A 23,782-nucleotide genomic window follows, 5' to 3' on the forward strand; every position below is an offset into this window, starting at 1 on the left:
GATGTGGAAGCATTGGAAAGGGTACAGAGGAGATTTACCAGGATGCTGCCTGGTTTAGAGAGTATGGATTATGATCAGAGATTAAGGGAGCTAGGGCTTTACTCTTTGGAGAGAAGGAGGATGAGAGGAGACATGGTAGAGATGTACAAGATATTAAGAGGAATAGACAGAGTGGACAGCCAGCGCCTCTTCCCCAGGGCACCACTGCTCAGTACAAGAGGATATGGCTTTATGGTAAGGGGAGGGAAGTTCAAGGGGGATATTAGAGGAAGGTTTTTCACTCAGAGAGTGGTTGGTGCGTGGAATGCACCGCCCGAGTCAGTGGTGGAGGCAGATATACTAGTGAAATTTAAGAGACTACTAGACAGGCATATGGAGGAATTTAAGGTGGGAGGCTATATGGGAGGCAGGGTTTGAGGGTCAGCACAACATTGTGGGCCGAAGGGCCTGTAATGTGCTGTACTATTCTATATGTTTTATAATCAATGCATTATTTCAGATAGGACAATCCATAATAACCATTCAGATATAATATTACAGGATAAACAAGCAGGAACAACTCCCCCAATAGATAAAACCATTCCAAACACACATACGTTCCTCAACCAGTGGAGCACCTCACCACAGGCATTGTTTGTGTCATCAGTCAGACATCCGAAATATTTTCTCTGTCAATCAGCTTCCAAATGTTGCTACTCTGTCATTCGTTGCCACGCCCCGCTGCTGATTCCCTTCTCCTCATCGTACGTTCTTACCCCGACCATCGTCCAGAGCCCCAAACTCTGCCCTGTGCAGACCCGCCTCTGGTTTCTGACCCTGCTCCGTTGAACATCCAACGGATGGTTTCCCATTCTGCTTTCAGTCTTTAGAGGACAGCGGTGCTTTCAACAACACTTTAGAAGCAGGGAAAACGACCCATAATCTGGAAATGAGCCGTGAATAAGGAGGGTAACTCCCAAATTCATTCTTCCTCAGCCCAGAGATTTCAGGGGCGAAGAACATCTCAGACAGAGCTGCAGTCAGCTCAATTTCTTCAGTCTGCAGAGAATTCAGGGAAACCTCTTCATCCACAGGATGGTGACGGTTTGGAACCCATCACCACAGGGAGAGCGAGAGGGGAACAACAGGGGAGGATTTAAAAGGACTGTCCTGGAACAGAATCACTGGCAGGGGCCAGCCGGCCTGAGTTGACCCTCTACTGTGCACTAGGTGTGTTAAAAGTACCGGAGACAGAGATTAAAATAGAACTGATTTACTTGTCTCAGATCCAGAATATTAAACTCCAGTCCCATTAAAGGTGAATATGCAGCAGAAGAAACTCCTCCCATGCCCAGTGACCAGGGTGCAGACCTGGGTGTGGTGAGCAGCAGCAATAATTGCAGAGTTCAGCACCGACAGTCACTCTCGAAATTGCATTCAGCAACGGTGATGGACAAATATCCAGCATGCAGCTCATTGAAACTTTCTCCCCAGTGTGAACCCGGTAGTCTGTCACAAGTATAACAATGTTTAGGTTACGACTAGAGAAAACAGGGATTTGGAGTGCGGGTGTATCCAATGAGAGAAATGTTCCTTCTTCTGAGTCTGGAAGAGAGATTTTCATGGTTTTTTGCTGGGGAGAGATGAGAAGACACGAATGGAGAGAGTGGGCTCTTTTTCTTTTTTTGTTGTTGTCTTTACTAACCCTGTAGTCAAAGTAAGAATCATAAATCTCAATTGTTTAATCACATATTGTGTACTGTTTGTAATTTCAGGGTACTGATTTGTAACAGGGGACACATCACACAGCATCCACCCAAAAGAGATTTCTTAAGTTTGGCCGGGCTGGGGGGAGGGCCAAATTAAGCTATATTAAGCTGCTAGCTGAAGTGAGAGTTACATACGCTTAGATTACTTAGTGAATCACTTCCCACATTCACCGCAGGTGAACGGCCACTCCCCAGTGTGAACTCGCTGATTTGGCTGAGAGAAACTTTTCCCAAAGACTGACCAGTTGATCGGCCTCTACTCGGTGTGAACTCGCTGGTGTCTCTGTAGTTGAGATGACCGAGTGAATCCCTTCCCACAGTCTGAGCAGCTGAATGGCCACTTCCCAGTGTGAACTGACTTGTGTACCAGTTGTTCGTGTGACAGAATGAATCCCTTCCCACAGTCTGAGCACGTGAATGGCCTCTCACCAGTGTGAACTGACTGGTGTATCAGTAGATCAGATGACCGAGCGAATCCCCTCCCACATTCACAGCAGGTGAACGGCCTCTCCCCAGTGTGAACTCGCTGGTGTGCCAGCAGATCACATGACCGAATGAATCCCTTCCCACAGTCTGAGCAAATGAATGGCCATACTCCAGTGTGAACTGACTGATGTGCCAATAGGGAGGATGATCGAGTGAATCCTTTCGCGCACACTGAGCAGGTGAACGGCCACTCCCCAGTGTGAACTGACTGGTGTGCCAATAGGGAGGATGATTGAGTGAATCCCTTCCCACAGTCTGAGCAGGTGTATGGCCTCTCTCCAGTGTGAACTCGCTGATGTTCCTTCAGTTTAGATGACTGAATGAATCCCTTCCCACAGTCGGAGCAGGTGAACGGCCGCTCCCCGGTGTGAACTCGCTGGTGTGCCATTCGGTCAGATATGGCCTAGTGAATCCTTCCCGACAATTTCAGCAGATGACCAGCCTCTGCCCAATGTGAACTAACTGGTGTGCCCACAGCTGGAAAGATCGTCTGAATCCCTTCTCACACACAGAACAAGTGAATAGCCTTGTCCCAGTGTGAACTTGCTGACGTACCTTTAGTTGAGATTAACGAGTGATTCCATTCCCAGTCTGAACAGGTGAATGTTACCTGTGTAAAATAACGGGCGTGCCAGTCGGTCAGATGATAGAGTGAATCCCTTCCCACAGTCTGAGCAGGAAGGATGATTGAGGGAATCCCTTGCTCCACTTCTTAAATATCTGGACAGAGACAGCAAAACTGGTGTGTTTTGTTTGAATTCCCATAGCCAATTTCCTTGTCATTTTTAACCTGTAAAAAGATTTACAAAATCCATCAATGGGTGTAGGACAACATTTCAGATGAGATCACATTAGTTACCAAGGTGTGATCTGGCATCACACTGTTACAGTGAGGTTCAACCCAAGTTGCAGAAAGAAACCATCTTGTAACTGGGCACATGGTTGGTGTCTGGAATGACCATCAAATTCTCTGATACTCTTCCAGTCTCTATAAGAATGGAGCATTTCTGGCATCTCCAATCTGTGAATTGGCTCAGTTTGACTCTCTCCATTGGGGTTATTCCCTGTTCCCACTGAGCTGCATGGGAACCTGGCCCCACAGGAACTGAAACACTCTCACACAAATACCCTTTGTTGACGTGCAGCTGGGATTTTCTTTTATGTACTGTTAACTTAAAGTGCCACAGTTTTAATGCCATGTAAATATTTCCTACCCAGATGTATGGTTGGTCTGCACAGCTGTTAAAATGAATTAGAGTGAATATTAGTATTGTTAAAGATTCTTGTCACAGTCATAGAAAGATTCAGACACATTGGCCCATCTAGTTGGTGCCAAGCTATTTACGCTTTCCACTCCCATACCCCTACCATCCAGGTACCTATACCGACCTCTAACATGTTGCAATCGTGCAACCACAACATGGCCTCTGGTTGTGGTCCCACCCCATCTCAGTGGAAAAACCCAGCTTGCATTTACCCCATCTATGTCCCTCAAAACTGTGGTATACCTCCATCAGATCTCCCCTCACTCTTCTACTTTCCAAGGAATAAAGTCCAGTCCAGTTCAATGTTTCCTTCTAACCCAAGTCCTCCAGACCTGACAACATCCTTGTGAATTTTCTCTGAACTCTTTCAACCTCTTTTACATCTTTCCTGTAGGTTGGTGACCAAAACTGCACACAATACTCCAAATTAGGCTTCACCAATGTCGTGTACAATGTCAACATAACATCCGTCTATTGTTGACAGTACTTGAGTTTATGAAGGCCAATGGGCCAAAATCTTTCTCTCTGTACCTTTTGAACTGTGACACCACTTTCAGTGAAATAGAGACCTGTATTCCCCGATCCTTTCCTCTACAAGACACCTCAGTGCCCAACCAGTCACTGTGTAAGAGCTACCCTGGTAGGTCCTACCAAAGTGCAACACCTCACACTTGTCTGCATTAAATTCCATTTTCCATTTCTCAAGCCATCTTTCCAGCTGGTCCAGTTCGCACTGCAAGCCATGATAGCCTGCTCACAGTCCGCTAAACTCCCAGACTTGGTGTGATCCACGTATTTGCTGATTCAGCTAACCACAGTATCATCCAGATTACTGATATAGATGACAAACAACAACAGATCCCACACTGATCCCTATGGCACACCACTAGTCACAGGCCTCCGGTCAGATAGGCGACCATCTGCAACCACACTCTGGCTTCTCCCAAAGACAGTGTCTCATCCAATTTACTATCTCATCTTGAAGGCTGAGTGACTGAACCTTCTTGACCAACCTCCAATGTGAGACTTTGCCAAGTGTCTTGCTAAAGTCCATGTAGACAACATCAGCAGCCTTGCTTTCATCCACTTCCCTGACAACTTCCTCGAGAGACTCTATAAGATTGGTTAGACATGACCTACCATGCACAAAGCTATGCTATCTATCCTTAATCAGTCCACATCTATCCAAAAACTTGTATATCCAGTTCCTGCACTTACATTCCATTAACGTTCCCACCACTGATGACAAGCTCACCAATGTACAATTTTTTAGTTTAAGTTTAGAGGCTTTCTTGAACAGCAGAACAACATTGGCTGTCCTCCAATCCTCCAGTCCCTCACCTGTCACTAAGGATGATTTAAATATCTGTGCTTGGGCTCTGACAATTTCTGCAATTCCAGAGTCCCAGGGAACAACTTGTCAGGCCCTGGGGATTGATCCACGCCAATTTGCCTTAAGACAGCAAACACCTCCACCTCTGTAATCTGTACAGGGTCCATGAAGTTGATGCTGCTTTGCCTCACTTCTGCAGACTCTGTGTCCATCTCCTGAGGAAATCCGGATGTAAAACTACTATTTAAAACCTCCCCCATCTACTTTGTCTCCCGTATAGATTACCATTCTGATCACTCAGAGTGGGCATGTTTCTGCAGTTGCTGGAAAAAGAGGAATGCAAACACACACAATGCTGGAGGAACTCTGCAGTTCAGGCGGCAACTAAGCAGAGGAGTACACAGTCCAGGCATGCTGAAGGGGCTCGGCTAAAATGCTGTCTATTTATTCCTCTCCACATTTGCTGCCTGATCTGCTGATTACAGGCAATATTTTGTAGAAATTAATTTTGTTGAAATTTGTTTTTTCAATTAACCAGTTTCCAAATGTTTCTCATCTTTTATTCATAGCCAGATCCTGCTGGTCTGATTCCTCTTCCCTCCTCCTGCTCAAAACCTCCAGACGCCATCTTTTTCTGGAGCCCCAAAGCCCCGACTGCTGCTGGCAACTCTTTGGATTCTGACTCTGCTCCATCGAAGATTCATTCGCTAGTCTGCTGTCAGACTTGAGAGATGCATTGCAAAAACGCAGCTGTCTGAGGCCTAGTCCTTTGAAATGAGTGAAAATAGTTTAAGGTGCTTGAAATGGTAGAGGCAGATACAATAGGGTCTGTTAAGAGAATCTTAAGAGAATTCATGGAACTTAGAAAATTAGAGGGCTCTGCGGTAGGGTAATTCTAGGCAGCTTCTAGAGTAGGGTACATGGTCGGCACAACATTGTGGGCCGAAGGGCCTGTAATTTGCTGCAGATTTCTATGATTCTATGAAATTCAAGGGAATTCTGTTCTCCCACAGAGTAGTGACTATTTGCAACAGGGAGTGTGAGAGATAAACGGCGGAGATACACTTTAAAATACTGATATGGAACAGAAACATGGGCTGGGACCAGATGGATTGAGTGGCCTCTCGAGTGTACATTGTGAGCGTAGTAGAGAGTGAGCGTAATATTAAACAGCAGTCTAGTTTAAGGCTAACATCAGCAGAACAGACTCCTCCAAAGCTCAGTGACCAGGGTTCAGTCCTGGGTGCGATGAGCAGCCGCAAGAACTGTAGAATCCGACAATAACAGTCCCTCATGAACCTGCAGCTGCCTTCAGTGACCGTGAAGGTTAAACATTTAACACAGAGCTGATTTGAACTTCCTCCCTGATGTGAATTTGCTGGTGTTGCAACATCTGGGATGACTGAGTAAAACTCTCTGCTCACTCCGGACAGAAATGTGGCCTCTATTTATTGTGAACTCATCGGAGCATCACAAGGTGGGTTAACTGAATGAGTCCCTTTGCTCACACGGTGCAGGTGAACGGCCGCCTCCCAGTGCGGAGCTGTTGGTGTATCGGCGATGACCGATTGAATCCCTTCCAAAATGAGAGCCAGTGAATGACGTCACACTGCTATCAACGCCATGGCATATTTCAGGCTTTTTCACTTATTGATTTCAGCGTGCTGTGTGTGTCGGAATGCCTGTATCTATTCAGTAAATCTAATTTGCATGTTTATCCTGTGATATTATATCCGGACAGGATCATGTATCGCCCTATCTCTAATAACGGGTCGGTAGCAATGCAACTGTTTGACTCCGACTCTAAAACTGGATCAGGCTTGTATTGATTGTCATCGATAGTATCTTTCATGATCGTCTCTTAAAGCAGGACTTTGGTGAATGACGCTTGCCACTTGATGGCGCCTCTGTAAGCAATCAAACGGCATGTTCTGCTTTAGAGCCCCGAGAGAGGCACAACACTTCGTCTTGAGTTTGTGACTCTTTTAATGTGCATTTTTGTTATTTCTGTGTCAACCGCCTGGTCCTGTGTTGACACAAGGAACCACGCAGTTTCTGGCAAGAGGTCTCCAGCTTTGATCCTGACGTTGGACGCTTTCCTCCTTTGCTCACATCGTGGGGATCCCATCCATGGACGATTATGCTCACCTATTGGCTAAATCCTTCTTCTATAGCAGTGTTTCCCAGCCTATTTTAGCCCCAGTGCCGCGAGTCAAGGCGAAATGCCGAGCACCCTCGTTGCTAATCCCCAACGACGTCTGTTAGGTTGGTAAGGTCGGATGAGATCGCCAAGTGTCAGACCCGTTGTGACGATGGATGCTCAAGGCCTGCAGTGCGATGCTTCTTCCTGTGTCCCAGTGCCACATCCTTTTTGGAAGTACCTGCTCTACTAACGGTCGATCAGGTCTGTTGCCACAAGTTAGAGGCAGCTTATTGCCCCACCAAGAATCTCGAATGCCCCCCACCCCCGGCGAGTGCTATTTGCTCCTAAAGCCATCTTAGGACACGTAACTGCCCCCAGAGGGAATCACTGTTCCATTGTGATAATTCCTTCATCTTTCTGGGTTGAGCTTTCATTTCAGTTCAGAACGGCACACGCTCACAGCATGTTGAATCCTGCTTTTGTTGATGCAAATACATCCTTAGAAGAGTTAGAGTGGGACAGAGGAAACGCAACTCCCTCAACACTGAGTGTGTGCAGCTCCCTCAACATCTTGCTCCTCCCTCTCTCCATAGTGCGCTCACCAGATCTGTCACTCCCTTTCTCCCTATCGCCCACCCTCCTCTCAATCCTCAGCACACATTCCTCTCAGCTTCTCTCCTCTCACTCTCCTCCTCTCCGCTCTTATCTTAATAAACCCTCTCCCACTTCCTCACCTCCCTCTCTTACTCTGCTCACCCCAACTTCCTCTCACTCCCACTTCCCTTCTCCACATTATGTCTACACACCACACCCCACCCCGCCTTTACAGACTGACCCTGAACCTCGGCCCATGTTCACTCCATGATAGCACCTTTCAATGTGCGACGGTGACATCGACAGGATAAGTAGCCTTGGTGACATCGGAACATACTGCCGTTTGGAGTTGGATGAAGCAGAGGAGGGAGAGAAAGAGACAGAGAAATAGAGGAAGAGGGAGGAGGAGAGAAGGGGAAGTGGGAGAGGGGGAGGGAGAGATAGACAGAGTGGGGGAGAGAGAGGAGAGAGAAAAGAGGAGAAAAGAGGAAGAGACAGGGATCGAAAAGGGCCACTCCTTTTAAATGGAGACACGTGGAATTTTCTAAAATTCTAAATCTGCCATGTAAGTTCCTTTAGGATCAATGAAGTGTCTATCTATCTGAGTGTAGGCGGGTAGCTGGGTACATTTGAGCTGGAGATACAGGGGGATGGGCACAGAAGCATAGATCAGACACGGCCATGCTGAATAAACATTATATCATAAGACTTCCTCCTCATCTGAATTGATTTCCCTGTAGTCTGAGGATGTACCCCTGGACCTGGGCTCCGCATTATGTGAAACATCCTCTCCATATCGGCTTTACAGTATTCGGGAAACACGCCTCACCCCAACTCCACACCCCGCCCATAATTCTAAACTCCAGCGGGAACAGCACAGAGACATCAAATACCATGAGCTGGTGTCTTGTTCAGCAGCTTCAGGTGCAGCACCTTGTTCAAAACCATCTGAAAATCCAAACAAACAACACCCACCTCCTTTCGTATTTCAACAAAGAATTCCAACAGATCTGTCTGGGAAGATTTCTCCTGAGGCCGACTTTGGCCGTACAGGGGAGGATTTGAAAGTACTGTCGTGGAACAGAATCACTGGCAGGGGCCAGCCGGCCTGAGTTGACTCTACTGTGCACTAGGTGTGTTAAAAATTCACTAAGTACCGGAGACAGAGTTTAAAATAGAACTGATTTACTTGTCTCAGATCCAGAATATTAAACTCCAGTCCCATTAAAGGTGAATATGCAGCAGAAGAAACTCCTCCCATGCCCAGTGACCAGGGTGCAGACCTGGGTGTGGTGAGCAGCAGCAATAATTGCAGAGTTCAGCACCGACAGTCACTCTCGAAATTGCATTCAGCAACGGTGATGGACAAATATCCAGCATGCAGCTCATTGAAACTTTCTCCCCAGTGTGAACCCGGTAGTCTGTCACAAGTATAACAATGTTTAGGTTACGACTAGAGAAAACAGGGATTTGGAGTGCGGGTCTATCCAATGAGAGAAATGTTCCTTCTTCTGAGTCTGGAAGAGAGATTTTCATGGTGTTTTGCTGGGGAGAGATGAGAAGACGCGAATGGAGAGAGTGGGCTCTTTTTCTTTCTTTTTGTTGCCTTTACTAACCCTATAGTCAAAGTAAGAATTATAAATCTCAATTGTTTAATCACATATTGTGTACTGTTTGTAATTTCAGGGTACTGATTTGAAACAGGGGACACATCACACAGCATCCACCCAAAAGAGATTTCTTAAGTTTGGCCGGGCTGGGGGGGCCAAATTAAGCTATATTAAGCTGCTAGCTGAAGCGAGAGTTACATACGCTTAGATTACTTAGTGAATCACTTCCCACATTCACTGCAGGTGAACGGCCACTCCCCAGTGTGAACTCGCTGATGCACATTTTGGTTGATTTGGCTGACAGAAACTTTTCCCAAAGACTGACCAGTTGATCGGCCTCTACTCAGTGTGAACTCGCTGGTGTCTCTGTAGTTGAGATGACCGAGTGAATCCCTTCCCACAGTCTGAGCAGGTGAACGGCCACTCCCCAGTGTGAACTCGCTGATGTAACTTCAGAATAGATGACTGAGTGAATCCCTTCCCACGGTCTGAGCAGGTGAACGGCCACTCCCCAGTGTGAACTCGCTGATGTAACTTCAGAATAGATGACTGAGTGAATCCCTTCCCACAGTCTGAGCAGCTGAACGGCCACTCCCCAGTGTGAACTGACTTGTGTACCAGTAGTTTGTGTGACAGAATGAATCCCTTCCCACAGTCTGAGCATGTGAATGGCCTCTCACCAGTGTGAACTCTCTGATGTCCTTTCAGATTAGATAAGCAAGTGAATCCCTTCCCAGAGTCTGAGCAGGTGAACAGCCTCTCTCCAGTGTGAACTCGCTGATGTACCTTCAGTTGGGATGACAAAGTGAATCCCTTCCCACAGTCTGAGCAGGTGAAAGGCCTCTCTCCAGTGTGAACTCTCTGATGTACCTTCAGTTGGGATGATTGAGAGAATCCCTTCCCACAGTCTGAGCAGGTGAACAGCCACTCCCCAGTGTGAACTGACTTGTGTACCAGTTGTTCGTGTGACAGAATGAATCCCGTCCCACAGTCTGAGCACGTGAATGGCCTCTCACCAGTGTGAACTCTCTGATGTCCTTTCAGATTAGATAAGCAAGTGAATCCCTTCCTACAGTCTGAGCAGGTGAACAGCCTCTCTCCAGTGTGAACTCGCTGGTGTACCTTCAGAATAGATGACTGAGTGAATCCCTTCCCACAGTCTGAGCAGGCGATCGGCCTCTCTCCAGTGTGAACTCGCTGATGTACCTTCAGTTGGGATGACTGAGAGAATCCCTTCCCACAGTCGGAGCAGGTGAATGGCCTCTCCCCAGTGTGAACTCGGTGATGTACCTTCAGTTTTGATAACTGAGTGAATCCTTTCCCACAGTCTGAGCAGATGAACGGCCAAACCCCAGTGTGAACTCGGAGATGTACCTTCAGTTGGGATGACAAACTGAATCCCTTCCCACAGTCTGAGCAGGTGAACGGCCTCTCTCCAGTGTGAACTGACTTGTGTACCAGCAGTTCGGATGACCGAGTGAATCCCTTCCCGCAGTCTGAGCAGATGAACGGCCTCTCCCCACTGTGAAATTGCTGATGTTCCTTCAGTTTAGATGACTGAGTGAATCCCTTCCCACAGTTTGAGCAGGTGAATGGCATCTCCCCAGTGTGAACTCGCTGATGTATCTTCAGTTTATCTGAGCAAGTGAATCCCTTCCCACAGTTTGAGCAGGTGAATGGCCTCTCCCCAGTGTGAACTCACTGATGTATCTTCAGTTTATCTGAGCAAGTGAATCCCTTCCCACAGTCTGAGCAGGTGAAAGGCCTCTCCCCAGTGTGAAATTGCTGATGTATCTTCAGTTTATCTGAGCAAGTGAATCCTTTCCCACAGTCTGAGCAGGTGAATGGCCTCTCTCCAGTGTGAACTGACTTGTGTACCAGCAGTTCGGATGACCGAGTGAATCCCTTCCCGCAGTCTGAGCAGATGAACGGCCTCTCCCCACTGTGAAATTGCTGATGTTCCTTCAGTTTAGATGACTGAGTGAATCCCTTCCCACAGTTTGAGCAGGTGAATGGCCTCTCCCCAGTGTGAACTCGCTGATGTATCTTCAGTTTATCTGAGCAAGTGAATCCCTTCCCACAGTTTGAGCAGGTGAATGGCCTCTCCCCAGTGTGAACTCACTGATGTATCTTCAGTTTATCTGAGCAAGTGAATCCCTTCCCACAGTCTGAGCAGGTGAAAGGCCTCTCCCCAGTGTGAAATTGCTGATGTATCTTCAGTTTATCTGAGCAAGTGAATCCCTTCCCACAGTCTGAGCAGGTGAATGGCCGCTCCCCAGTGTGAACTCGCTGGTGAGCCATTAGATCAGATGACCGAGTGAATCCTTCTCCACAAATTCAGCAAATGACCAGCCTCTGCCCAGTGAACTGACTGGTGTGTCCACAGGTGGGAAGACCAACTGAATCCCTTCTCACACACAGAACAGGTGAATGGCCTTGTCCCAGTGTGAACTTGCTGATGTCCCTTCAGTTGAAATGTCCAACTGAATCCATTCCCACAGTCTGAGCAGATGAATGGGTTCCCCCCCTTGTTTAAAATGACAGGCATGGCAGTCAGTCAGATGATAGAGTGAATCCCTCCCCACAGTCTGAACAGGAAGGATGATCGAGTGAATCCCTTGCTCCACTTCTTAAATATCTGGACAGAGACAGCAAAACTGGCGTGTTGTGTTCGAGATTCCCGTAGACAAATCCCTTGTCATTTTTAACCTGTAAAAAGACTTACAGAATCAATCAATGGGTGTAGGACAACATTTCAGATGAGATCACTTGAGTTGTCACGGTATGATCTGACAACACAGTGAAGTTCAACCCAAGTTGGAGAGAGAAATCATCTTCTAATTGGGCACAGCGCTGGCATCTGGAATGACCCTCAAACTCTCTGATGCTCTTCCTGTGTCTATAAGAATGGGGCATTTCTGCCATATCCAATCTGTGACCTGGCTCAGTTTGACTCTCTCCATTGGTATTATTCCCTGTTCCCACTGAGCTGCATGGTTTCCTGTTCCCACAGTAACTGAAACACTCTCACACAAAAAGCCAGCAATGCATTCCATGCACCCACCATCCTCTGTGTAAAAAAATTACCCCTGACATCCCCTCAGTATCAATTTTCATGCACCTTAAACTCTGCTCTCTTGTGTTAGCCATTTCAGCCCTGGGAAAATAACCTCTGGCTATGCACACGATCAATGCCCCTCATCATCTTATACAACTAAAAAAGCTCTTAACATAAACAAGGACATTTTACACATTATACGTGATTGAGTTCATGTGCACTCGCACACAACCTATGTAGCAGGCCTGTAACGGGTAATGAAGGATTTTCTCACCAGAGCTTTTGTACATTGTCCATATGTGGTTTGCTTGCTAAACTACGCTTTAAAAAGTCAGATTTCCAAATATCACTCCACTTCTTCCCACTTGCAAATTCTCCAGCAACTTTTGCATCGCCACAATACACACAGGTAACAGCAGTTTCTATATTGGACATAAATATTTCCCCTGAACCCACCTGAGGAATTGAGGATGGAACCTATGTAACCTCTGGCTAAAAGAATAATTGGGACTGAATAGGAATTTTGAACTGAAGTGAACTCCGTTTTCAGCATTTAGCTAAGACAGGCTCATAACCAGTTCTCTGTGGCTTGCAGAGAGACACACTGAGAGCCGATGACATTGTACTCTCATTAGCTGATAACATTATACACTGTACTCTTGTTTGAGTAAGTGGAGGAGGACTCACTGATAAGGACAGGAATGAACTTCTGTTTGTAATTAAATCAGGGGCTTGCAAAGGGAATAACTGACAAGGACTGGACTGTACATCCATCTGTAATTAAAACCTTGATTTAGTGAACTCTCAATTCTAAGTAATTAAGTTTTGCACCAACAGACTTGGGTGTACCAGTTCAAACAACATATTGCAATTGTAATGTATGGGCTTACTATGTACAGGTATACGGCTGTAACCTGACTAAGTCAGTCCACTTGTCAGATGGTGGCAGTGCTTACATGCCTTCCCTTTGACAACTGGGTCTCAAACCCCTGCAGGAGAATGCGCAATAAACTGTGGTGATGATAAGAAACTGGACTCCCGAGTTTTAATTATATTCAACTTTTAACATTTGTCACCACGAACACGATCCCAATACAGGGAGTGCCAAGCAGACGGGCTGAGCAAGTGGCTGGACCACTCTGGGGACTGCGGAGAGTGACCGGGTGCCCAGTAGGTATTTTACCTTTTGTCACTCTCCGTTAGTTCATTTGGAGGTACGGTCCCTCGCCCAAGGCTGATTGCTTAGCTTGACGGGATCAGGAAAGAATCTGTCGAGAGGCTCGTATAAGGCAAAATTTTGCTAAGTGGGCAGGAGGCGGTACCAGGTAAATTTTACTAAGTGGGCAGGAGGCTTACATGCCAGGTAATTTCATTAATTGAGCAGGAGGTGCCAGCCGGGTAAAGTTACCTGATCGATAATTGAGCAGGAGGCTTTGTGCCGGGTAAATGACAAAGAGAACATGGGTCAATTGCAGTCGATTGAGAGTCTTCCAGACAAGGAAAAAGATTTTCAAATGTTGAGTGCAGCGCTGAATAAGAAATTGGGGAACAAAATGTGGCCACGGACGGGGGAGGGTGCAGGAGCCTGGGATATTACATCATGAGAACAAGCAGTAAATTGGATATGGAAAAAGAACTGTGGAAAGAAGTGGAAATTGTTGAAAAGGGAATGGAAGGAAAAGCAGATATGAAGTGGAACAGTATATTATTAGCAAGTTGGAGGAATAATGCATGTGACAACAGGATAGAGGTATGTAATGCAAAGGTTGGGAGATGCTAAAAGTGAAGTGTGAATGGGTGGATGGATGCCGAAAATGAGAGCAGGAAGAACAACGTAAGCAAACCAAGGCCGGCCCAGATAGGAGAGAAGGGCAGGAACGTCAGACAGACATACTTTATTGACCCCGAGGGAAATTGGGTTTCGTTACATACTGATAGGGAAACAAGGGATCCCAAACCCATGTCTGTCATACCGACCCTGTTTGAGGACAGTGACCGTGATGAGGAGTGGGCACCCACCGTACCTCTCCTACCTTACCAGGGGCCAAGTTCACCCAGTGATCCCAAACCCCAACGGTGTCCACTCGGGTAAAACAGCGGGACGGGGGGGGTGTCACTTTACCATGTGATCCTGAAAGGGAATACAGAGGTTTATTCCGAGACAGGGAGGGAAGAATCCAATAAAACCCCAGTTAATGGCTCCACAAAGACAATTCCCACCTGAATGCTGCCCAATCCACGAGCAGGAGGAGGGACAGCCCTCAGTGATTCCTGTGTCTGCACCCCGGAAGCCTCAAGAAACGATAATGATCATGAATCAGGCCCCAGATAGAAAAGAAAACCCAGCAGTGTGTCCGCAATACAAAAATGTTTAACGCAACTCCACGAGATTTATTCAGTCTCTGCTGCATGATTCTCTCAGCTGCTGAGGGGAGGAAATGGAAGGCAGATTTGAGATACCAAACCTATCAGGAGTTACAGGCAGGAAAACATAATGAGAATGAACAGACAGACCAGATTATTCAAGCCTTGGAAAGGGCCCTCCAGCAACCTGTAAACATCACTAAAGTAGTTGAATGCAAACCTAACCCTGGGGAATCGGGACCAGACTATTGGGAGTGATTTGTGGCCTGCTATGGCACTTTCGCAGGAGACCAAGCCTTTAATAATGGGAATCTGTCCCCCCAGTTTAATGCCCTACTGTTCTATCGCTTACCAATATAGATAGCCAACAGGATTAAAAATAATATGGATTGGCCTGACAATGACCGAAATGGAATACGTTGAGCTTTGACATATCATTGCGACCCGACTTTCGAATCCCGATCGACCCTGAAGGGAACTAATATTAAAGGAGAATATGTTCAGTGGAAAGAAGGATGCGAGCGGGCTATATCTGGGGATCAGAAATGGGAACAGAAGAACAGAAAGCTGCCACGGGACAGGTGGGGAAAACAACCCGTTTAGAAATGGACAAGCAAGGATGCTTCCTACTGTGATTTCCACCCCTCAGGAAGAGCCCAATGAATTATTGCAAGTTGCTGGAATTCCAATTCCGTTTATGATTGATATGGGGGCAACCACAACCACTCTCGATCAGGAAACAGTATCAGAAAAGGGATTCCAGCTATCAGACGCTACAATCACTGTGTCTGGCTTTGAAGGCATAGGATGTACGTATTCACATAACCAGCCACTGCAAGTGGAATTCCAGGGGAACCAGTGTGAGGTTTCATTCACAGTCACCACCAGTCGGGGGTGTAATCTAGCAGGGAGAGACTTGCTCTGTCTGTTGGAAGTCGAGATCCTCTGCAGAGACAATGGTATCACCCTGCAACTAGCGAACAACCGACAGCTTCCCCAATTTCTGCACCCCCCCCCCCCCCAGTGGTGGGCACTTAATCCGGACTCCACTGAGTCTGAACCCCTTCTGCCAGCGGCCGACTCTCATGTGACTCTGTACTTTGACCCTACGGGGTGCTCAACTGAGGAAAGCCATATTTACGCAGCCCTCGAGGGACAGAAGTTCCCATTCACGGTGATTGGACAGGTTAAAGGAAGAGAGGGCAGTTCATTACTGTCTGAAGTTCTGGATTTCCTTTGGCGACAGACAGGACTGGTGGCTGCCCATACCAGCATCAGGGTTTGCCCTGGGTTCCCTGCCTACACCCTGACAAAACAAGCCTCCAGCACGAAAGAAGACTGGCAAGATTTCCTGTGGGCCAACTCCGATACTGGAAGGAGTCGGAAGTGAAGACGGGACATCTAGTAAAACTCTCTTTTAATATTGACAAAACCCAAGATGTTGCACCACATCTCTGGGCAATTTCAGGCCATGAAGTCGGCCGCACCAACTGCCCCCTGTCTGGATCACAGTGAAAGAAGGGCAGACTCTCCCATCCATTCTGCAATACCCCCTCAAGCCTGAGGCAACTTTTTACGAGGATGGAAGCTCTTTTGTGGATCCATCAGGAAAACGATATTCTGACTATGCGATAGAGACGGACAGTGAAGTAATTGAGCAGGCCTCTTTTGAAGCAGCTGTCTCCGCCCAGAAGGCTGAGCTGTTTGCTCTGACTCATGTCTGTATCCCAGCAACAGACAGAAATGGGAACGTTCACACAGACTCCCGTTATGCGTTTGGAATGGTACATGACTACAGGGCTCTCTGGGAACACGGGGATTCCTGACTTCCTCTGGCCACCCCATTAGTAATGCCACCTTTGTAAACAACTTACTCACCGCTCTACAGCTACCTCGAGTTTCGGCTATTACTAAGTGTGCAGCCCACGTCCGCATGTCTAACCTGGTCACTACGGGCAATGCTTTAGCAGATGAGACAGCGAAAAGTGCGGCACAATCCTCGGTAGTTGTAGTCCGCTCGGGTTCCCGTCAAGCAATCCTCCATGACTCAAGCAGAACGGGTTTGCCAGACATGAGGGAGGTGCGTACTTTTCAGGGGGACGTCTCTGAGGATGAGCGCAAACTGTGGTCCCAGATGGGATGCCAGAAAGACCCCGACCTAGGTTTTTGGATCACCCAGTGGGACAGGTTTGTGTTCCTACACAGTTTTTACCAACATTGGTCAATTATGTACATAACTGTACACACTTGGAAAAGGAGGGAATGGTTGGTAACCTGTACCCTGCACACCGGGTACGACTCCCTTGACAGGTGAAACCTTTTCGTGTCTACAAGTTGATTTCATTGAATTGCCTCGAGTACATTGCTATAGATACTGCTTAGTTATTATGGACGTGTTTAGTAGATGGGTTGAAGCTTTTCCAACTACCATTAATACTGCTGACTGTTGTGAAGGTATTATTACGGGAAATAATTCCCAGTTACGGCCTGCCAGAGATGCTGAGCTCTGACAATGGCCCACACTTTGTGGTGAAAGCAAACGAAGGGGTACGTAACGAACTAGCTATCAAGCAACAATTCCACTGTGTACACCACTCACGGACCAGCGGTATGGTGGAAAGAGCCAATGCAACTCTGAAGAGTAAACTGGCCAGACTAACAGTGGAGACTGGACTCACTTGGTTGAAGGTCCGACCATTAGCCCGATTCCACATGAGGGTTACCCCACAGGGGAAAACAGGGTTGTCACCAGCTGAAATCATTTCTGGACGCCCCATGAGGACACCCTGGGAACAAAGTCTCAGGATTAAAGGCTAAATGAATAAGAATAAGGAACCTTGGTTCTCGAGGGAACACTGATAAAGAAAAAGAGAGATGTATGACACGTATAAGAAACAGGGAGCAAATAAGGTACTAGAGGAGTATAAAGAGAGTAAGAAAATACTTAAGAAAGAAATCAGGAGGGCTAAAAGAAGACATGAGGTTGCTTTGGCAGTCAGGGTGAAGGATAATCCAAAGAGCTACATCAGGTATGTTAAGAGCAAAAGGATAGTAAGGGATAAAATTGGTCCTCTTGAAGATCAGAGTGGTCGGCTATGTATGGAACCGAAAGAAATGGGGGAGATCTTAAATGGTTTTTTTGCGTCTGTATTTACTAAGGAAACTGGCATGGAGTCAATGGAAATAAGGCAAACAAGTATTGAGGTCATGGAACCTATACAGATAGAAGAGGAGGAGGTGCTTGCTATCTTGAGGCGAGTAGATAAATATCCAGGACCTGACGGGGTATTCTCTCAGACCTTGAAGGAGACTAGTGTTGAAATTGCAGGGGCCCTGGCAGATATATTTAAATGTCGTTATCTACGGGTGAGGTGCCAGAGATTTGGAGGATAGCTCATGGTGTTCCGTTGTTTAAAGCAGGCTCTAAAAGTAATTCTCGAAATTATAGGCTGGTACGTTTGATGTCGGTAGTGGGTAAAATATTGGAGGAGTACTAAGAGACAGGATCGACAATTATTTAGACAGACAGGGTCTTATTAGGGAGAGTCAACATGGCTTTGTGTGTGGTAGGTCATATTTAACAAATATATTAGAGTGTTTTGAGGAGGTTACAAGGAAAGTGGATGAAAGCAAGGCAGTGGATGTTGTCTACATGGACTTCAGTAAGGCCTATGACAAAGTCCCGCATGGGAGGTTAGGTAGGAAGATTCAGTCGCTAGGTATAGATGGTAAGGTAGTAAATTGGATTAGACATTGGCTCAATGGGAGAAGCCAGAGATTGGTAGTGGAGGATTGTTTCTCTGAGTGGAGGCCTGTGACTAGTGGTGTGCCACAGGGATCAGTGCTGGGTCCATTGTTATTTGTCATCTATCTCAATGATCTGGATAATAATTTGGTAAATTGGATCAGCAAATTTGCTGATGATACAAAGATCGGAGGTATAGTGGACAGTGAGGAAGGTTTTCAAAGCTTACAAAGGGATCTGGACCAGCTAGAAAAATGGGCTGAAAAATGGCAAATGGAGTTTAATACAGACAAGTGTGAGGTACTGCACTTCAGAAGGAAAAACCAATGTAGAACAGATAAGGTAAATGGTGGGGCACTGAGGAGTGCAGTAGAAGAGGGATCTAGGAATACTGATACAAAATTCCCTAAAAGTGGCGTCACGGGTCGATAGGGTAGTAAAGAGAGCTTTTGGTACATTGGCCTTTATGAATCAAAGTATTGAGTATAAGAATTGGAATGTTATGGTGAGGTTGTATCAGGCATTGGTGAGGCTGAATTTGGAGTATCATGTGCAGCTCTGGTCACCGAATTACAGGAAGGATATTAATAAGGTTGAAAGAGTGCAGAGAAGGTTTACGAGGATGTTGCCGGGACTTGAGAAACTGAGTAACAGAGAAAGGTTGAATAGTTTAGGACTTTATTCCTTGGAGCGTAGAAGAATGAGCGGAGACTTCATAGAGGTATATAAAATTATGATGGGTATAGACAGAGTGAATGCAAGCAGGCTTTATCCACTGAGGCTAGGGGAGAAAAAAACCAGAGGACATGGGTTAAGGGTGAAGGGCAAAAAGTTTAAAGGGAACATGGGGGGGGGGGGCTTCTTCACAACTGGTTCTGACAGAGGCATAACTGGTTCTTCTGGGCACATTCTGTCTCACTCCCAACTATTCCCTACCTTCCTTTGTGCAGGTACGTAATGTCTAAAGGACCAGTGTTTGAGTAAACGAGACTCACCAAACTTTCTCCTGACTGAATCAATGGAAACCCTGAGTCAGATGGGTTCTCTCTAGTTGGTGCTCTCAGTCCTCGGGCTGGTTCACTTGTTGCTGTTCCCTCGTCTTCAGTCGTGGTTTTTCTTCCAATAAATCTCTCACTGCAGGTCTAACTCTAACATGAAAGATAATGAAGCACGTTAACATTACAAAGGAGGACCAAACATTTCTGCTTAATGTTACTAGGAACAAAACTCACTGAAATTTAAACGTTGAAGGCAAATATAATGATCTCAGTGAACAATCTTTTATTGTCCCTCATATGTCACAAAACAATATGGGATAAGAAGGAGCCATCATTCAGTCATGGTAAGACATAAGACAAAGGAACAGAATTAGATGATTTGATCCATCTGGTCTGCCACACCACTCAACCAGGGCTGATTTTTATTCCAACACCATATTCCTGCCTTCCTCCTGTAACCCTGAAGCTACTTAGCAATCATGAAAATATTAATCTCTGTCATAAATATACCCAAATGGCAGCCTCAATCAGACTCCGTGGCAACAAATTCCATAGATCAGACATATTTTGGCAAAAAAAAAAATTCTCAACTGAATTTTAACAGGCAGCATCTTTATTCTGAGACTGTGTTGTCAGATCACAGACTCTGTCTAATGGAAACATCCTCTCCATGTCCACTGTATCCAGGCTTTTCAGTATTCGGTAAGTTTACTTAACCATACATCCCTCCACCACCCCCACCGTTCCTCTGAACTCCATCGAGCACAGGTCCAGAACCATCAAATGCTCCTCATACATAACGCCGATCATTCCTGAGATTATTCATGTACACCTTGTTAACAACAACTGTACTGAACACATTTCCAGGAATAACAGACAAATTGGTACCAGGATAATTTAAAGGGAAACGTTGTGCTTTCTTTACTGTTCTACTATCACATGTGTTGGCGCGTGGCCAAGTGGTTAAGGCGTTGGTCTAGTGATCTGAAGGTTGCTAGTTCGAGCCTTGGCAGAGGCTGCGTGTGTGTCCTTGACGACACCGGTGCCAAGCTGTATGGGTCCTAATGGGTCCTTCCCTTGGACAACATCGGTGGCATGGAGAGGGGAGACTTGCAGAGACTCTAATGGAGGCCTACAAACTATCACAGCCATTTTCATTTCCAGGTTAAAACAGGTCCATTTCATGAAATATAAACCAAGAAATAAAAAGAAACTGGAAGTACCAGAAACACTCAGCAGGTAAGGAACAGCTTACAATACAATTCAATTAATAACATTTCATCAGATTGAGTTCAAACATTTTCAGTTTTTAGTGCAGATCTCCAGCACAGCTGCCTGATTTCCACTATGTGACAGTGGGGGGGTGGGATTTCCAAACACAGTTTGAACACCAGACTCAGGGTCTATTTCTACTGTTGTAAACACGGAACAGCCCATTTACTCACAGCCTCTCCCTGTGAGGATGAAATGGGAACTCATCCTCTCCTCAGATTGGCAGTCATTGCTTCCAAAGGAACTGCAGAAACAAACATCTGATCCCAGACCAGAAATACTCGATCAACACCTCACAAGCCCAAACAGCTCAATCCCGGGTCCACTTTACCTGGATCAAAAACCGTGATCTCCCAGGACCCAACCTCACAGACTCACACAGCTGAATCTGCCACTCACCGACCCTAAGAGTCTCACACATCGTCCCCACATCTCACACTGGGTAGTGCAATCTAAGATTTCACCACAACCAATGTCCAGCTGCTCAAAATTTCTGCTTCATTGAAGGATCTGTATCTTACAGCCCCATTTGTAGAAGCTCAAACCAAAGTCAAAGCCAAAACACCAATAATTCCATTTGCCTGGATTGCCGATCACAGGATTAGAGCCCAAGCACCAACTCTCCCAGTACTCTTTGCTGCCAGTAAAATGCTGCAGTGTGTCAGCCCGTCACTGTTCATAAACTAGCACCTCCACACCAATGCACAACAGAACTGGGACCTGATGACCCTCCGACATTCCAACTAACAATAACCGATTCTGGAAATGACTCAGCGAGGCCGAAGGTACAAAAGAACACTTCACAATGAAGACAAGGGTTGGAAGAAAGTTTGCTGATATATAACATTGAGGAGGTGGGATACAAGGCGGACTGAGGATGACCCAGATGGTTGATGTATATCACTGAAGCGGGGTTGGGGAGTGTGAGGAGACTGGACAGAGGTTGAACAAGATGAGCAGATGGAACCAGGTGGGAGAAGGGATCAAGGATGATCACTGATGGTCCTCCAGCAACACATAGGTATTGAATGAATAGTACATACTATTGTACAAAAGATTCTAAAATGACAGAATTAGCAAAAATAACAAGAACTTTGCCAGATATACTTTGACCCTCACCAAAATTTTTATCAACACAACATAGAAAGTTTCCCATCCGGACACTTCACGTTTTGCATGGTAACTACTTTGCCTGTGACTGCGAGGAACTGCAGAGACCTTTGGATCCAGATCAGCACATCACAGAAACCATCCTCCCCGCTAGACTTCCCAGTCCCTCGGTAAAGCAGGCAGTGAAATCAAAGATCCCCACAACCTGGGACGTTCTCCTTTATCACCCACCCCAGTCCGGGAGAAGACACAACAGCCCTAAAGCTCCAGGACAAATGTGAGGGGCCTCAGGAAGCGAGGCGAGTTGGGGGAAGTTAACGGGACTCCATGGCCAACAACAGATTTCCCAACACAACATGGAGGATGCATGACCACCAATCTGGAGATTGTGAACATGCACAAAGAGATCGTTACATCTGCGGTTAAATGGGAGGGACAAATGGGATCACGTGACCGGTGGGGTCTAACACCCCAGGCATAGTCTCCAGCTTCCCAGCACTCTGTGGAAATAAACAAACTTGCCCCTCACATCTCCTCTCACCTTAAATGTGTCAGACATTTCAAACCCCAGGTAAAACATAACGTCTGTCCACTCTACCTATTCCTCTCGTAATCTTGTAAACGTCCGTCCAGTCTCACCCTGGCCTGCGCCGCTCTGGAGAAAACAACACAAGTTTGTCCAGCCTCTCGTTATAGCTCATGCCCTCTAATCCAGGCAGGGTCCTGGTAAACCTCTTCTGCGCCCTCTCCAAAGCCCCAACATCCTTCCGAGAATGGGGGCGACCAGAACTGTATGAAAAACTCCAGATGAGGGCTAACAAGTTTTACAAAGCTGCAACACAACAACATGACTTTTGAACTAATTCATCTAATAAAGACAACCACGCCATTTGCCTTCTTAACCACCCGATCAATCTGTGCAGTCTCTTTCAGGGAGCGATGAACTTGGAGTCTAAGATCCCTCTGATCATCGACACTGTTCAGGGTTTTGCATTTAACACTGTACTGTCTCATACATTCAGGGGTGCAGTGCTACCAGAGCTCACCGGAGAGCCGCTCCGACACCTCTGTAAAAAAGTCAAAATAAACAAGCACGGAATTTAACAGCGGCCGCATATTAAATAGAGGGAATTTTACCGAAGCGGGGGTTGGGAAGAGGGGGGTGTTGGCTGGTGGGGAAAAATACCACTAATAACATTAGGATATTTGATCGTTTTTGGTGAAATCCTGGAGCTGTGACTGTTTTTTATTTAGGTATTTGTGAAATTCCTTCTCGCTCGACCCGTTGTCCTAGGAAGCTGGGAAATACCTGCACAGGAGTGCGAGCATTTTTCCGCTCTTTCCAATGGGTACCATTGGATTCCAGGAAAGAGCTATATTAAGCAAGGAATGAACATAGAAACCCAAGTTTAAAAGTCGAAAACAATGAAAGAAAAATTCACTGCTCGCTCATCTTCTTCCTGATTTTGATCAAATACACAAGCTAATCATCCAAAATCTTCTTATACACCTGGATAAATTTAGTTTTGTTTTACAAGCTAAATGGAAAAAAAACATTTCTGGGCTATAAGCTAGTTTTATGTCATTTCAACTATCATTAATAGCGAATCAACCCCTTGGCCTCGCTCCACCAATTGTAGCTGATGGGAAAGAGGCTCTTTTTCTCTTTGTGTTGATAGGAAAAAGAGTAATTTAGTGAGGCAATGAACGAGATGAAATGCATTTCCAAAACTCCCAAATGGTTGCTGTCCTCCCCTGTTAACAATTGTCACCTGCAAACTACGATATTTTCTATTTGTATAAATGCGATAATAATTCATGTAAAGATTCAAGCTTCTTTAACTTTTTATATATTTAAAGACTAAACAGAATCTGTAAAGATCGAACCATGTAACACCCGACGTGTGAGAATATTGTGAGTATCGACACTCACAGGTACACTTCCCGTCCAACCATTTCTGCGAGAGAAACGGTACGAGGCAGAGTTGCCAACCTACCACTTTTGAGACTAATATTCAGCAATATTCCTGGCTTTAGCAATAGTTCATCAGACGTT

The 23,782-nt window shown here is 46.1% G+C and overlaps 1 protein-coding gene across 2 annotated transcripts in view; it reads right to left on the bottom strand.

The window, feature by feature from the left end:
- Window positions 1-1,271: 1,271 nt before the first annotated feature.
- Window positions 1,272-23,782, bottom strand: part of LOC140721597 (uncharacterized) — a 28,903-nt gene continuing 6,392 nt past the window's right edge. Inside the window, exons 2-3 of one of the 2 annotated variants that reach the window (XM_073036409.1) lie at window positions 19,342-19,494; window positions 1,272-3,024 (exon numbers count right to left, since the gene is read on the bottom strand). In XM_073036409.1, the coding sequence (XP_072892510.1) occupies window positions 2,005-2,622 (618 nt within the window). In that variant the 5' untranslated portion in view covers window positions 2,623-3,024; window positions 19,342-19,494 and the 3' untranslated portion in view covers window positions 1,272-2,004. The remainder of the gene's footprint in view (window positions 3,025-19,341; window positions 19,495-23,782) is intronic. The other variant, XM_073036410.1, reaches the window with a different exon arrangement.

This window comes from Hemitrygon akajei, unplaced genomic scaffold, assembly GCF_048418815.1.
Source record: "Hemitrygon akajei unplaced genomic scaffold, sHemAka1.3 Scf000058, whole genome shotgun sequence".
Classification (NCBI taxonomy): domain Eukaryota; kingdom Metazoa; phylum Chordata; class Chondrichthyes; order Myliobatiformes; family Dasyatidae; genus Hemitrygon; species Hemitrygon akajei.